Here is a 17,765-nt window from a genome sequence, read left to right on the forward strand (position 1 = left end):
AAAGTATTGATCGTACATTCGTTCGATGTCTCAGTTTAAAGGATCACCAAAACGTTAAAATACTTGGATTTAAAGACTTTTAATAGGTTTAAAAATTAGACGAGCTCGGGTATGACAATGGAAAGACATGATACCAAAAACGTTATCACCGAGTTTGACTATGAAACACATGATACTGGAAAAACTTACAGCCAATCAACCGATATCGACTATGACAATGGAAAAGACATGATACCAAATCACGGGGTGCTTTAATTGGTGAAAACTCCTTCAATACCATGACTTTCTAGTATCATAGATTATCAAAATCAACATGGGTTTTGATTGGTCAAAGCACACTTGAATCACTTGTGAGTTCGTCAAACTGAAAAACAAAAATAAAATAGAATATCTATTGTCAAAAACTCTGAAGACATGATTTTCGAGTATGCAAAGTATGGATACTTCGAACCATGACCACAAGGTAGTGTAGGTTGAGACTTAGAAAATACAATCTCTATCTTATGATTGAATCGTCTTGTTGGATCCTGTAAGGGTATTACAGTTGCATCCCCACCATGAGAAGTTCTCAGTAATGGTTAGCTACCTAACGGATTGATCAATAAATATTAATTGAGGCCAAAAACTTGCATGCAAAAACAGAATATGACTACTACAAAATTTTCTTGATCACCAGACTCCCAGTCCCAGCCGAATCCCCCTTGTAACTTGTCATCCTATATTGAATCTGTTTGTAATGTTCAGCCAATGAGGACCTTCGCTTTGACAAATGAGAGGATTTTGCAATTTGAACTGTCCAGCATCAATCGATTGCCACCTCCAAATTATGGGTGAAATAATGGTAATTTCTGTCCAACCACATTAAATAGTCTTCTAACAGAAAAGGAAAACGTTCTTCTCAGATGACACCATTTTTTTTGAAGAAGCGGTTCCAACAATTCTCTCAAGCTAAAATATCAAAGATTTATGTGAGTAAAGTCACCCAACGAATTGATCTGCTTTTAAGAAAGGACAAATACTAAAGTTTTGCACAAACATTACCCTATACTGATCGAAGCGAGAGAACAGTGCAGTGCAAGCCATATTATCCGATCCTTCAAGCATATTAACAATCTGTAAAGAGGAGAAGGGGCATACAGGATTAAAAATAATGAACGGATTCCATGGAAAAAAGCTTAAATAATTTGGGTATAAAGAGATACAAAATGAGGTTCACCTCTGGATAAAATTCTTTCCTTTCTGGAAGAGAGTATATAATTAAATTCTGTATGCCACGAATCTGTTCTCCAAAGAGGGCAGGTTAAGCATAAGATGGATGACGACAGGGGAAAAGAAAAGGAAGGAGGAGGGGGCAATGATAATTTGTGAAATAAAGTGCCACGAAAACAGCTATCAAAATAAATAATATCAACACAATATTGAAAGTGAAAACAAATACAAAAATGATAATAAAAAGAATAACAGTTGAGAAAACATGACAACATAAAATCTGCAGAATCAGACCAGCATGACCCCTAGGAGAGACTTTTTTTTTCTGCTACTTAGAATTACTTCAGCATATCTCTCTTCTACATTCTACTAAATAAAATGGTTCCACATCAGAAAATTGTCAAAGGTTGCAGTCTAAGCATGTTTCAGTTTTAACTGAGCAAAAGGAACACTCTTGACAGAATAAAAGTTCATTTTTCGATCCATTAATTGATGAGATCCCCATTTCCACAAGCTAGACAGTAATACTGTTGTGTTGTGTTCCTCTCTTGGTGTAGAGAAAGGAAGGCAGACTGGGTTAGCATGAAGGAACCCAGAAGCCTCCAAACTTAAATGAGTTTTATTAGGTTGAAACAGGTCAATAAAAACATACCTAGCCACATGAAATAATTGATTGAATACAAAAACCCACAACTGTTCACCCTAACTGACTCTCCTAGTGGAGATTAAGTCTTGTTACTAATAGCAACTATCACTCTACGTGCTGAGTTATATTAAACTCAGTATCCCTGCCAAGTGTGCCAACTATTCAGGTGGACCCTTAACCATAGAGACATGATTTTGCATGTAACTAAACCCTCATCTGATGATCTAATCCATTACAACTCTTTGACCCAAATTAAGTTAAGCTTAACAAAACATAGTCTGACATGTAATTTATAAAAAAAATAAAAAAACATAGTCTGACATGTAATTTATCAAAAAAAAAAAACATAGTCTGACATGTAACCAATACTGTCAGATTAGACTTCTGGGTGGGAAAAGATAGAAACAGAAAAGAGGGAAGGATTATATATGATATATCACAATTCAGATGATTCTGTAAAAAATATGTTTGGGATAAATTCTTTCCTTTGGTTGGGTTTCATTCCCAACTAACTAGATGCATTCAATTTTTTCTCAAGAGGTAGAAATAATGATTTTTCTATCCTAATAAAGAATTTTATTTATTATATACCAACTAGAACAGCTCATTAGACAGAAACCCTTGGGGTTGGTTGGTCATTAGTGTGGAAGAAGTTCTTGTATTTAATCCTCATATTTAGCATGCATAAGACATTTTTATCAGGACATAATATCTTCCTATTGTTTTTTAAATAAAAAGAGAAAATGTTTGTCATGTGGTGGCTTTCTCTTGGATTAGTAACTGTAGACAATTGATGATAACAACCCTTACTTTGCTCCAACATCTTAGAAACTATGCCCTAGCATTTTAACAATGCTGGGTCTAAACAGATGTCAAGACACACAACACAGCATTAACAAACTTATACACTGATCTTTGCATATTAATCAAGGATGTCAGTTGCAGCATTGCATTTGGTTAAATGCCTAACAAATCTGAAACATTGAACCATGCTTCATAAAACTTCTATTGTATAAGTAGACAACAAGGGCAAACTAGCATAATAAGTAGAAAGCCTTATGTGCTGATTTCGGCCAAGCTTCTTGTGAAAGGAAGAGGAGAAAGTTGGGGGTTTTAGCAATAGACAGAGGAAAGGGAAGAAAAGGAGAAGGTCGACTAGGATAGTGATACATAACCCTAGCCGCCAGCCCCTCATTCTATTTATAATTAACTTAAATATGGGATATTTCAAAGATGCCCCTAGTAGGGCGGCAACTCAACTAAGTACTTACAATTCTTTTAAAAATAAAAGACTAACGGGCCCAAGGCCCAACAACTTCTTAATTTAAAAGAGAACAAACTAAACATAAATTGGCCCAACATAAATCAGCCCACTCAACATAATATATTCCTAAAAGAAACAACCTTGTATCTGTGATAGAAGTGTGCTCTCTCAGTATAGAGCATGATCTTCCTTGTTCCTTGAAAAAACCAACCCCGTGCACGAGATATATCACTCTGCTTTGTGTACCTAAATTTTGAAAGGAAAGAAAATGGAAAATAAGAATGGTACAGAAAATAATAATATATATAGGAAAGGAATATTCTTACTCGTCAAGCAAACAAAAGGATGCATTTTGCAATTTCAAGAAATTCCTAATTCGAACAAACTCGAAGTACGAACTGATAAAAATCATAATTCCACCCTGCATGAAATAGAAAAGAAATATTTATATGTATGATTCCAATTATGAAATCATTTTTCAAGGCTTGAATTTACCAATACATAATTTAATAGTCTAGATAAAAAAACTAGTACCTGAACTGAATCCTTTATTTTAGGGAACACCTACAGCAAGAAAAACTCATGTTACTTAAATTCATGGCTAGCTGAACCATGTGAACCAGAAGGGTTATGACTATATGTTTTAAATGGTAAAACTCTCCAGTGCCCATTCATGTAGGAGTGCTTTGATTACTTGTTTTCAGAAAAGCCACCCAATGAATGAAACACGTAATTCATAGGACTACTGGAAATTATCGTTCATTATTTCTTGGTCAAAAATAGTTGAATGGCTACAAAACTTGCCAGAAACACAAAGTATGAAGACAACCAGAAAACAGAAAGTGATGCAACACCACAATCATGGAGTGTTCAATGACAATTCTAGTGAAGCAAAAACAGGTTTGTCAAGCTTTTTTTTCAAGGAACTACCAGAATAGGAGATCTAATTGAATGCGAGGGAAAGTAAAAGCAAAAGGGTTTGAGGGCCTTATAGCAAATGAGGCACAAAACACAAATTCCTCAAAAAATTAAAAATAAAGAAACATTAATACAAAAATGTGGAAACCTGAATTCTAGAAGAAGGGAAAGGCATTTGGACCTAAGGCATTGGGACCTGATGTTTCTTTATAGGCCTTAGTCCTACTGTGGTTAACTAAACTATTAAATAAGATAGTAAAACAAGGAAGATGCTAGATAAATGGAGAAAGCAAAATGGTTATTATATATGACATGAAATGGTATATCAGGAAAGCTAATTTGGTTTTATACCAGGGATATCAATTATAGAAGTTAACTGCAAGAAAGGAAAAGAGTTGGTAGTTGTTAGTGTCGACTGTATAGGGGCAGTTTGGTCTTTGTATTTATGTTTGGTGTGAGGTGTAATGTTTAAGTTCAGTGATGTGTCCCGTACTTAAGTAGGGGCACAACGGTCATTTTGTTTTTATTATAGAAAACTATAAATATAACCTGGCCGACTAGAGTAGATTTTTCTCTCTAGTTCGAACTGGCCTTTTCTCCTTCTCTTTTCTTGTCTTCTCTTCCCTCTTCTCTCTTCTATCTTTCTTCTCTATTATTAACAAACTAATTCTGGTTCAGATCTGAGTTTCATCATGGTATCAGAGCTACTGTGACAAATTCAGATCTGCCCAGACTTCCTTTCCATTGCCATTCAACTAGGGTTTTCCAGATTTCTTCATCATCTGTTGGAGATAAGAAAAAGGGCTGAGAAGGAGTGACCGCCCTTCCCTTTTGGAGGTTTTCATGCCTCCCTTTTGTGGTTTAGTGGTTGTTTGTAGGAAGCCCTCTAATCGATGGTTCGAAGAGGGCTGTTTCAGGTGGTGCAGTGGACAGTCGAGTACAGGTAGGTGTTTTGGTGATCAAATAGGTGGGCTGTATGGGTGCTTCAGTGTGAATTGAGTGGTTGGTGAGTTGCTATGTTTGTGGTGTGTATTCAGGTAGTTTTGTGGTGCTGAGAGTGAAGAATACCAGTGACTGTTATTGCTGAAAACTGTGACAGTAGGTGCCTTCAGCAATAACCTGTCACTAGAGTCCAGTGTGTGAAAAGTAAGTTGGGTTGTGTGGCATACTATGAGTGAGAAAGGAAAATAACTGTTACTAGTGTGCAGTGTGGTGAGAAGTGAATTAGGTGTGACATAGAGGTGAGCGAAGAAGAAAAAAAAATATTTCAGATATGGGAGACAGTCGTGAATACAAGTCTAGTGTTATGATTTCCTCCAACTACCTAAATGTTCAGATGACTTCTATCAAATTGAATGGGTGAGAATTATGTGCCTTGGGCGAAATCTATAGAAGTCTTTCTTAGGGCTAAGAAGAAGGTGAAGCACGTAAGAGAAGAACCTTCCGCTGATTCTCAAGAATATAGTGATTGGGAACAAGAAGATGCACATATTATGACTTGGTTATGGAATAGAATGGAACCCAAGATAATGTCCGAGAATACTTTTATACACCGTTTCAGGAATATTTGGAACAATATGGCATTATCCATCAGACCTCATGTATCTACACCTCACAACAAAATGGGGTGGCTGAGAGAAAGAACCACCATCTTTTGGAAACTGCTCGGTCCCTTTTGCACCATATGGATGTACCCAAACGTTTTTGGAGTGGTACTGTGCTTACATCTTGCCTCCTCATTAACCGGATGCCCATGCCCATCCTTGAAGGTCATTCTCCTTTCACCACTTTGTTTCTTACCTTGTCTTTGTTCCCTCTTACTCCTAGGGTTTTTGGGTGTGCGTGCTTTGTACTTAATCTTGGACCAGGAATGGACAAATTAGATGCACAATCCAATAAGTGTATCTTCCTTGGCTATTCTCGGGCCCAGAAAGGATATAAGTGTTATAACCCTAGTTCTCGACGTTCTTTTGTCTGTCTTGATGTTACTTTCTTTGAGTCTGTTTCGTTTTCTTCTAGGTTAAGTGATGTATCTTCTTCTTCTCCACCTCTTCTTCTAGTTCCCATTGAGGACCGACTAAGTCTTCGCCTCTAATGCAGCCTCTTGTTGAATGGCCACCCATCCGCCAAGTGTATACGCATCGACAACATGTACCAGCTCCTCCTCTAGCTTCTTCACCATCAACAGATTTGACTATTGTTCCCATACCAGCCCCACCCCCTATTTCTGACATTGATCTTCCTATTGCCTTGCGGAAAGGTAAATACAGTTGCACACTTCATCCCATTTCCAATTATGTTTCTATATCTAACCTTTCTACTTCCCATCATCAATTTGTTTCTCTGTTGTCTTCTATTTCAGTTCCTATGGATGCCCAAGAAGCCCTTGCCTCTCCAGGGTGGCGGCCATGCAATGGAAGAACTCTCAGCAATGGTTCACAATCATACATGGGATCTCACCACCCTCCCCCTGGTAAGCATGCTATAGGTTGTAAATGGGTATACACTGTCAAGTATTTACCTGATGGTAGTGTAGAGCAGTTGAAAGCTCGACTGGTTGCCAAAGGATATTCCCAAACGTATGGTATACGAAGACCTCTCCTATTGCTAAAATTGGTTCAGTTTTTTGATATCTCTAGCTACTATGTATGATTGGCCTTTGCTTTAGCTTAACATCAAGAATGCCTTTTTACAATGGTGATCTCCTTGAGGAGGTCTATATGGAGCAACCACTGAGGTTTGTTGCTCAGGATGAGGATGGTAAGGTGTGTAAACTAAAGAAGGTCATTTATGGACTTAAACAATCCCCTCGTGTGTGGTTTGGTAGATTTAGTGAAGTGATAAAGAAGTTTGGTATGAAACAATGTCAGGTTGATCACTTAGTATTCAACCATGATTCACATGCTGGGAAGATTTTACTGGTGGTATATGTAGATGATATTGTTATTACCGGCAGTAAGAGATTGGGGATTGATAAACTGGAGACCTTTCTACAAGAGCACTTCCAAACAAAGGACCTTGGTAAATTAAAATATTTGTTGGTGATAGAAGCAGCATGGTCTAAGCAAGGTATTAATTTGTATAAGAGGAAGTATGTTCTTGATTTGTTGGGAGAGACAGGACTATTAGGTGCCAAACTGGCTAGAACACCTATGGAATCAAATACCAAGTTGATTAGTGATGTGGGTGAGGAGTTTGAAGATCTTGGAAGGTACAGGCAGTAGGGGTGTAAATGGATTGAATTCAAATCAGATCAAGCAATATCCGAATTCGAATCCGATATCTGAATTTGATTCGATATCCGACGGATATTGGAAATTAATATCTGAATTCAAATCTGATTAAATATTTGAATATTCGATTTGATTGGAATTTGATTAATTAATTATTTTAGATAATTAATAAATATTTTATTGATATAAAGTATATAAATATATAAATTATTTATATAACTTAATTATTATATATAATATTTTATATATTATATATAAGAATTAAATAATCAGTCGAATTCGGATATTTATCGAATCGAATCAGGTCATATCCGAATTCGACCGATTAGATATTCGAATTATCCGAATTCGATTCGATTATGTCGAATATCAAATTTGAAATCAGATTTTCAAATACCGTTTACACCAATAACAAGCAATTGGTAGGTAAGGTAAACTACCTAACCATTACTCAGCCAGAAATTTCATTTGCAGTTAGTGTGGTGAGTCAATTTTTGTAGAATCCTAGGGTTCCACATTGGGATGTAGTTCTAAGGATCGTATGATATCTCATTTGTAGTTAGTGTGGTGAATCAGTTTATGTAGAATCCTCGGGTTCCACATTGGGATGTAGAGTCCTGGTCGTGGCTTGTGATACAAGAGTGGAGGAAATCTTGAAATAGAGGATACACCGATGCCGATTGAACTGGTTTTGTATCTGACAGAAGGTCCACTACAGGTTATTGTACTTTTCTTGGGGGTAATTTGGTGACATGGGAGAGTAAGAAGTAGACAGTGGTGGCAAGAAGCAAAGCAGAAGCTGAATACAGAGCCGTGACACATACAACTTGTGAACTGGTGTGGTTGAGAAACCTCTGACAGGATATGGGGTACTTGATTTACACTCCTATGAAGCTTTATTGTGACAACCAAGCTGCAATCCACATTTCTTCTAATTCAGTTTTTCATGAGAGAACAAAACATATAAAAGTTGATTGTCACTTTGTGAGAGAGAAGGTACTTAGTGGAGTGATAAGTACTGCATATGTTAACTGTTGGAAAGTAGAAGATTGACTCTCTGATTGATTCTCCATAATTTTAGGTCCATCAGTTTAGGAAACTTAATTTCCTAGAATCATGGGATATTAATTGGAGAATCCCACTGATATAGAAATTAGTTTTTTAGGAAAAGTTAGTTTCCTATTTTATCACCCTATAAATTAGCTCTGTAATTCTATATAAAGTTGTGTATATGCTCCTTCCAATATAATACAATCAATTCATTTTTTCTCTCAAATTTTAACATGGTATCAAAGCTGGTCACGACTTAATCCACACATAGTATCTCTTTGGTCATCTCTGCTACTGGTTCAAGAACTCTCTAACAGTATTTGGGAGGTTCTTGAGTGTCCTTGATTCTTCTTCGAGATCGGCTACAGATCTGAACTCTACATTTTTGCTTCTTATGGACTGCTGCGCCATCAAATTCATCCTTTTTTCTTGGATCTCTTTGTAGAGACATCAGATCAGTCTGAAATCTTAGATCTGGTGTTGCCCAGAGCAGATTTACTGAATCCCTTTGGTTTGGTTTGGATCAGTTTTGATTTTGAGTGGTTTCAATCCACTCTTCAATTTGGTGGAACATTACAGTTACCTTTTTTTTTACATTGGCTGAAAGATTCTTTAGGCCTTCATCGCCAACCCTTACTAAGTTTTTCAAACCTTCATTGTCTGTTTTTCTCTCTTTCTTGAAGCCCGCCCAATATGTCAGAAACCACTGTATCAAATACCACTGCGCAATCGGAAGAAGTTTCCTCACATCAAGCATCTGGCGACCTGCAAAACATTCAGGCAGCATATAGGTTGAACGGGAAAAATTATTTGAAGTGGTCTCAGTCTGTTCGAACATATTTAAAGGGAAAAGGAAAGCTTAGCCATCTCTTAGAGACGGGAACGAAGGAAGGAGATCCAAGATTTGATGCATGGGACGAAGCTGACTCCATGATCATGTCATGGTTATGGAATTCAATGATCCCTGAAATCAGCGACACGTGTATGTTTTTATCCACGGCTAAAGAGATCTGGGATGCCGTCCGACAAACATATTCAAAAGCACGTGATGCAGCACAAGTGTACGAAATCAAAGTCAAAACTGGATCAACTAAACAAGGCAGCAAGACAGTTACTGAGTATGCAAATTTACTGCAGAACCTATGGAAAGAACTTGATCATTATCGGTGCGTTGAGACTAAATGTGCAGCGATGCAGCAATCCTAAAGAGTTTTATCGAAAAAGATCGCGTTTATGACTTTCTTGCAGGACTCAACGCAAAATTTGATCAAGTTAGGGTCTAGATTCTTGGCAAAGAAGAGGTACCATCTCTAAATGAGACTATTTCTCTGATTCGAGCTGAAGAAAGCCGTAGGGGGGTTATGCTTGAACCCCAAGTACTAGAAGGTTCAGCCATGACTACAAGGATGGAACAACCGAAAATATTGGAAGGAATGAAGACAGATTTGTCCTCTGTACGGGACAACAAGAAGTCTCTTTGGTGTACCTATTGCAAGAAACCGAGGCACACCAAAGAGAAGTGTTGGAAGCTGAATGGTAAACCATCGAATAGGGAATGGGGCTATAGAGGAGGACAACAGAAGAGTCGAAGTGAAGCTAACTTCACCACAAATCAGCCGAGCCAAGAAAAGCCTCCAGACAAGACTGAGTTCAATAAGGAGGAGATCGAAAAGTTAAGGGGGCTTCTGGGATCGTTGGAGAAACCTAGTGGTACAGGCTCTCTTGCAATCTCAGGTAAGTTTTCTATTCCTCACGGACTAAATGTCTCAGATGAACCTATTAGGGATTTATGGGTTATTAACTCAGGAGCCACAGATCACATGACTCACTCCTCACTACATTTTAGCACTTATACACCCTGCCCAAACAATCAAACAATAGCCATTGCAGACGGTTCCCTTACTACCGTAGCTGGCCTTGGGGATATCCATATTAATCCATCACTTACACTAAAAAGTATCCTCCATGTTCCAAAATTGTCCACTAACCTGATATCCATCCAAAAACTCACCCATGACATGAACTGTAATGTGCTTTTCTATCCTTCTTACTGTATATTTCAGGACCAGGATTCGGGGAAGAGGATTGGACTTGCTAAGGAGAAGAATGGACTCTACTATCTTGAAGAATCATGCAAATCAAATATTGTCCAGGATAAGTTATCTCTGTCATTCCTTTCATCATCCAACAAAAACACCATTTGGCTTCATCACTTTAGACTAGGACATCCATCTTTTGGAATTCTGAAAACTATGTTTCCCTCATTGTTTAAAGGATTGAGGTGTTGAATATTTTCATTGTGATGTGTGTGAATTTGCAAAACACAAGCGTGTGCCCTTTCCAATCAGTAACAAGAGAAGTTTAGTCCCATTCTTTTTTATCCATAGTGATATATGGGGACCCTCCACAGTTCCAAATGTGTCTGGCTCACGGTGGTTCGTCTCTTTTATTGATGATTGCACTAGGGTCTCTTGGATCTTTCTTCTTAAATCTAAATCAGATGTAAGTAGTGTACTCCCAAATTTCCATAACATGATCCAAAATCAGTTTGGGGTCAGAATCAAAAGATTTAGATCGGATAATGCACGGGATTATTTCAACCAAACTTTATCCCCATATTTTCAAAAAGAAGGGATTATCCATGAATCCTCCTGCATTAATACTCCACAACAAAACGGAGTAGCAGAAAGGAAGAATGGTCATCTACTAGCTGCAACCCGAGCCTTACTTTTCCACCAGCATGTTCCAAAAACCTATTGGGGGGAAGCTGTGCTTACAGCCGCATACATTATAAATCGATTACCTTCGAGGGTGTTGGGATTTAAAACACCAATGGAAACACTTTCTCAATTTTATCCCGATCTACATACAACAAATAATCTCACCCCAAGAATCTTTGGATGCATTGCTTTTGTCCATGTTCATACCCATAATAGAGGGAAGTTAGATCCAAGAGCCGTCAAGTGTATTTTTGTGGGTTATTCGTCCACCCAAAAGGGTTATAAGTGTTACCACCCACCTACTAAAAAATTCTTTGTCTCTATTGATGTCACTTTTGAAGAAAAAACACCATATTTCACTCAACCTTATCTTCAAGGGGAGTCCTTGTCATTCATTGAAGATAAGGACAGAGATTTGTTCCCGCTTGGTCTACCTACAGTTTCTCAACACCCAAACTCAGCATCTATACCAATTCAATCCGTATCTGCACCTATCGAACCACCTAAAACCAAACCAACTTCTTCACCCATTCATACTAGACCATGACAGAAAATGATGAACTTTGTGATTCTATGAGATTGCAGGTATATTCAAGAAGAAGAAACCAGGATCCTAATCTTGTGCAGGTTCAAGATTCAACTCCTAATCCTGAGAATGAGGTAAATACAGTTCCAAAAATTTCTTCTGAATTAGCATCTGACCAAGATCTTCCTATTGCCCTTAGGAAAGGCACAAGAGAATGCACTAAACATCCCTTATATCCCTTAGCAAATTTTGTGTCCTTTAAAAAATTCTCACCATCACATAGGAGTTTCCTAGTTAGTCTAAACACCATTCATATTCCTAATACTTTATCTGAGGCATTATCTGATGAGAAATGGAAAGATGCTATGAGAGAAGAGATGTAGGCTCTAGATAAGAATCAAACATGGGATATTGTTGACCTACCACCAGGAAAGAAACCCGTGGGCTGCAAGTGGGTTTTCACAGTAAAGTACAAGTCAGACGGCTCTCTAGAAAGATACAAGGCAAGACTCGTGGCAAAAGGATATACACAAACCTATGGTGTTGACTATCAGGAGACATTCGCTCCAGTGGCTAAGATGAATACGGTAAGAATTTTGTTGTCACTAGCAGCTAACTTCGACTGGTACTTGGAGCAATTTGATGTAAAGAATGCTTTTCTTCACGGTAATTTAGAGGAGGAGATATACATGGATATTCCTCCGGGCTTCAAAGGAAATCTAAAAGGAAATAAAGTTTGCAGGTTGAAGAAAGCACTATATGGTCTCAAGTAATCACCTAGGGTGTGGTTTGGAAGATTTACTAAAGTTATGCTTGCCATCGGATACAAACAATGGCTTAGGAAGTATGTGAATTACTATGGCTCAAGATAATTTTGGAAGACCTAAAGATCAGATGGGAAGGTCCAATGAGATTAGTCTGTGACAACAAGTCAGCTATTAACATTGCTCACAATCCCGTCCAACATGACAGGACAAACCACATTGAGATAGATAGGCATTACATAAAGGAAAAGCTGGATAGCGGATTAATTTGCACTCCATACGTCTCAACGAATGGTCAACTGGCAGATGTGCTGACAAAAGGGCTTTGCAGTGTGGCATTCCAAGGACTTATCTCCAAGCTGGGAATGAAAGATGCATATTCACCAGCTTGAGGGGGAGTGTTGGAAAGTAGAAGATTGACTCTCTGATTGATTCTCCATAATTTTAGGTCCATCAGTTTAGGAAACTTAATTTCCTAGAATCATGGGATATCCTAGAATCATGGGATATTAATTAGAGAATCCCACTGATATAGAAATTAGTTTTTTAGGAAAAGTTAGTTTCCTATTTTATCACCCTGTAAATTAGCTCTGTAATTCTATATAAAGTTGTGTATATGCTCCTTCCAATATAATACAATCAATTCATTTTTTCTCTCAAATTTTCACATTAACATAAGAAGTCAATGGGCAGACTTGTTCACCAAAGGGTTGAGTTGGGGAAGAGTGGACTACATATGTAACAAGTTGGGACGATATGATATATACTCACCAGCTTGAGGGGGAGTGTTAGTGTCAACTATATAGGGGCAGTTTGGTCTTTTTATTTATGTTTGGTGTGAGGTGTAATGTTTAAGTTAAGTGATGTGTCCCATACTTAAGTAGGGGCACAACAGTCATTTCATTTTTATTATAGAAAACTATAAATATAACCTGGCCGACTAGAGAGTAGAATTTTCTCTCTAGTTCGATCTGGCCTTTTCTCCTCTTTTCTTCTCTTCTCTTCTTCCCTCTTCTCTCTTCTCTCTTCTCTATTATTAACAAACTAATTCTGGTTCAGATCTGAGTTTTATCAGTAGTTAAATCCTTGAATTATCATTTTCCCTCCCCAACCTTTTATACCCCATTTACAACCAAGCCAGATTTGAAAATCATCTATAACATTCTAGATCTAACTTGCTTAAAGTCATGTAGAATGGGGTGATCCTAGGTCAGGGATATCAATTATAATATTCTAGATCTAACTAACTTGCTGATGTGTTGTTGTATATACAAAACGAATGGGTGTCAGCTTCTTGATGAGGTTGTGGGCTGTAGGTCAGTTCCTTTATGGGCCTGATCCTGGGCTTTACTGATGTCAACTGGAGGTAATCCATCTGGTCTTCTATTTAGAGAAGAGGCTGAATTTGAGAAACCTAGTGGTGGAAGGAGATTACAAGAACAAAGTAAGCTGGCTACAGAAAGACAATCAAGAAACATGACAGTACTGGCAAACCTTGAGAGAAATCAGCATGCATCAAGGGAGATGGTGATTACAGTTTGCTGGATACCTAGTTCAGCAAACAGAGCAGCAATGCTGATTCACTTGCAAAACAGTACATGTATTTGTCAAGTATTGTATTGTTTTTTTTTTCTTTTTTTTTTTGAGAAAGAAGCAAGGTATTGTATTGGTTTTGACAAAAGAGTACATGTATTTGTCAAGTATGCTCCAGCAACTATACAGAGAAGCCACCCAAAAACTAGCTCTCAAACTAAAGATGAAAAGAGGGAACGGACTTATTGAGGTGACTAATGAAACTACATATGAATGGTGTATGATGTAAGAGAATGTAATTTACAAAGTGTGGGCTGAGGGGTAGAGACCTCCAAAGAGGGACTGCTAAGCAGTTGTTATATTTCTCCTTTTCTTAATCCATAAAAGTTATCAGTTAACTATAAAAAAGGGTAAATTATAAAGACCCCTCCTGTACTATGGAGTCAGTGACAATTGCCCCCTGAACTTTCATTTGCAACAAATCCCACCTGAACTTTCAATTTGCAACAAATACCCCCTCCGTTACAGTTCCGTTAGCTTTGAAAAAGCATTTCATTCAGCTGATTATTTTTTTCAAATCCCCAAACTACCCTTTTCTTATTTATTTGAATGATTTATAATTCAATTAGTTCTCTAAATATAATATTGATATCAATTGCCCTAATAAATCCTTACAGATTTCCATCTGGATTCAATATTCAGATGAAATGGTAGAGGTTTCTTTTTGATAGATACACATTTAAGGTTTTGTTTGTTTTTTCTTGATTTATTGGAGAAGTCAGGATAATTTTAATATTTTAAGACGAAGAGAAACATCCATGTTTGTGAAATGAAACAAAAATTTAAAGAGAGACTTGTTTTTCTATGTCAGTGCAATGATTCTTGTTATTTTAGCTGGTTTCGTTTGGAGAAAATGGAGGTGTTTTTGGGTCAATTAGGGTTTAAGAGAAAAGGGCAAGGAGAAGAAAACAAGGAAAGTTTAGGTGGGTATTTTGGTAGTTTAATGCCTTCTGTCATTTAAATTAATGGCCAAGGGGGTATTTGCCACAAAGTGAAAGTTAAGGGGGTATTTTCACAAAGTAAAAGTTCAGGGGAGTATCACAAACGGATGTTCAGGGGTTAATTGTCACTGACCCCATAGTATGGGGGGCCTTTGTAATTTACCCAAAAAATGGAAAGAAAGAAAGAAAGAAAGCACAGAGATGACAAATCAGAACCAAAAGGCAATTTAAACAGAATCTTCAAACTCTGGATGCACTATCAACCAATGAAACAAGAAAACGAAAATAAACTACACTCCTATGTCACAATCCACCACCATCAAGATGAATGCAACAAAAACAAAGTTGCATTAATCTTTGATGATGGTTTTGGGCATAAGTAATATTTAGCATGTTTAGAGAATAAATTCTGATGATTTGTGTGATTCTAAGATACACTTTAACGTTTGATCCTCGGAAGTGAATCTATTTATTTAGAAAAAGAAGCTAGCTAATTTAGCTCAAAACTTATCCATCAGTGTTGATCAGTGTTACCATGGAGCAGAATTTAAACTATAGTGATGCCTATCATATTGTGGTAAGTGGGTCCCTAAATATGAGTAGCCATTGCAATGAGGAAGCTGAATCTGACGATCACTTATTTATTCATTGCAAGGCTGCTCATTTTCTGTTCAGTCACTTCTGCTCCCTGTTAAATGTCAGGTGGTGCTTACCCAGATCTCTATCTGACATGCTTTTTCTCTTGGAAGTTGTCAGGCTTAAGCGTCAGGGTAAGGTGCTGTGGTGTGTGATCCCTCATGTGGTGTGTTGGGTCCTGTAGAAAAAAATAAATAGTAGGATTTTTGAAGGACAGTTCTGCTCCTTAGATGATTTGGTTGTTCTGGCAATGGCTACTATTCTTTTAAGCATATCCCTCATCATCAGCATTTTGATCATGGCCTTTTGTTTACCTGATTTTGTTGGTTGTCTCTGGTATTTATTCTGGAGAGACTAGTTTTTTGGTGGTTTTCTGTATAGTTACTGGCTATACATGGAAAATTTGGTGGACTGATAGTTACTCTACAGTTATATACACATTAGTACACTACCTTATTCTTTTTCTCAAAAAAAAAAAAAAAATTATGGTGCCATACCCAGGAAAAATTTAAAAAAAAAATCCATGCATTTTATTTTATGTTATATAATTTTTTTTTCTTTTTTGTGTAATGTTTTTTTTTTTTTCATGTGTAAGGGGGAAGGCAACCAACCATGACAATTTATTTATTTATGGCAATTATATATGTTTTTAAACCAGAAAAACAAGGAATTATGTTATACTAACCTTTTTAGAAAAATAATCTAGCCGAGAATCATCAGCATTAATGATTGAACTTGCATCAAAACGCTCATAAATCTGCATATGCAAATGTTACAGGAAACGTTAATACATAAAGTGGAATTTGGTGAATATGGTTCAATGGTAACAAGAAACAGTACTAGTACTTAATCAAGGACACTTCAACTCATGCAACAGTTTGGAACAAACTGAAGTTGCTTGAACAGTAGAATGCTTGTTGCTTTGAGAAGCAACTTGCCATAACTATTAATCAGATAACAGCCATTGCAAGAGTAAAAGGAAACTATATGTTTTACCTTTTAAACCACTACTCTTGATGGTAAGCACAACCATTACATTATGTCTTGGCTACTTGAAATAAGGTTTGAACATACATCATAACAGATGCCTCCACAAAAGTAAAAAATAAAAGTAAATAAATCTATGTAGATGACAAGGGAAAGGGAAAACCAGGGACAATTATTCTGAACAATAGGAAGTACCATAATAGTGAGATTCTAAATTTCATCTAACTTGTACCACATGAAGATGTGGCAATCCCATGTAGGGAAAACATCCCTGCTATAAAGGCAATAGTGTGCCATGTTATATTGGTTTCCAAAGCCTTCAAAATAATTCTTTTTACTTTTCCTTCCGTGTTTTATTTCTTTCTGGTTAAGGATATAAGTAGATATAGATATTTCATTTTGGCCAAAAAGTTAAAATGCAGCTAACAAATGTTTTTGAGAATAATACCCTCTCTTGAACCATTGTGCCTTCAAGCACATGCTGTGATGCTAACTTGTTAAAATTGCCACAAACATTTTAAACCTTTACACATTGATGAGAAAACCTTAATAATAAAACAAGTTTATGGTCTTTTAAGGATAACAGTTATATTATTTCTCAATAATAGGTAGCAAAAGAATTTCATGCCAAATGCTCTTAAGAAAAATGGATAAAGGAAAAAGGTTCAGATGCATTCTAGTTGAAATGTAAATCTATTTTCAGATGCATTCTAGGCATCACCTTTGCCATTAAAGCCATAAGCAGAAAAGCTTGATTAAAAAGAAAAAAAAATATAAAATGAATACAAGAAAACAGTAAAATATTCAACAAACATAATGAAATGAATGAAGAGCAGAATTACTATATGCTCCTGCTCCTGAAACAAGCATGTCTAATAGACAGAAATTAACCAGTTTAATGACAGTGACAAGCATTGCACTATATACAATTGGCTTCCTTTTTAAATTAAACTGTTAAACAAATACTATGTAAACTTACTATATTGCTTCAGTTTTAATCTTAGCTTAATGCATGCCTGAAGAAAAAAAAAAAAACAACACATAACTTAACATTTGTTTGATTCAAATAGAAGACTAACACACCTGCCGCACTTGAAGCAACACTTTCGGAAGAACACCTTTATACTCAGAGATCAACTTCACCTGGGAAATTGAAACAAATGATAAAAAAAGAAGCTACTAGGGAAGGGATGATAAAAGGAAAAGGATTTGACATACCTTTCCTTCATAATTTACACAAAGGCGATTGAAAAGTGCATTTAGGTCTGTGCAAAACAA

General features: G+C 36.8%; 1 protein-coding gene across 3 annotated transcripts in view; it reads right to left on the reverse strand.

Moving 5' to 3' along the window:
- Positions 1–255: 255 nt before the first annotated feature.
- Positions 256–17,765, reverse strand: part of NOF1 (U3 small nucleolar RNA-associated protein) — a 124,183-nt gene continuing 106,673 nt past the window's right edge. For 2 of the 3 annotated variants that reach the window (XM_010264938.3, XM_010264939.3), the window contains exons 19-27: positions 17,706–17,752; positions 17,571–17,630; positions 16,186–16,257; positions 3,654–3,683; positions 3,446–3,540; positions 3,260–3,365; positions 1,217–1,279; positions 1,042–1,113; positions 256–948 (exon numbers count right to left, since the gene is read on the reverse strand). In XM_010264938.3, coding sequence (XP_010263240.1) covers positions 874–948; positions 1,042–1,113; positions 1,217–1,279; positions 3,260–3,365; positions 3,446–3,540; positions 3,654–3,683; positions 16,186–16,257; positions 17,571–17,630; positions 17,706–17,752 — 620 coding nt within the window. In that variant the 3' untranslated portion in view covers positions 256–873. The remainder of the gene's footprint in view (positions 949–1,041; positions 1,114–1,216; positions 1,280–3,259; positions 3,366–3,445; positions 3,541–3,653; positions 3,684–16,185; positions 16,258–17,570; positions 17,631–17,705; positions 17,753–17,765) is intronic. The other variant, XR_016079424.1, reaches the window with a different exon arrangement.

This window comes from Nelumbo nucifera, chromosome 8 (assembly GCF_055504915.1).
Source record: "Nelumbo nucifera cultivar China Antique chromosome 8, China Antique-T2T, whole genome shotgun sequence".
Taxonomy (NCBI): Eukaryota; Viridiplantae; Streptophyta; class Magnoliopsida; order Proteales; family Nelumbonaceae; genus Nelumbo; species Nelumbo nucifera.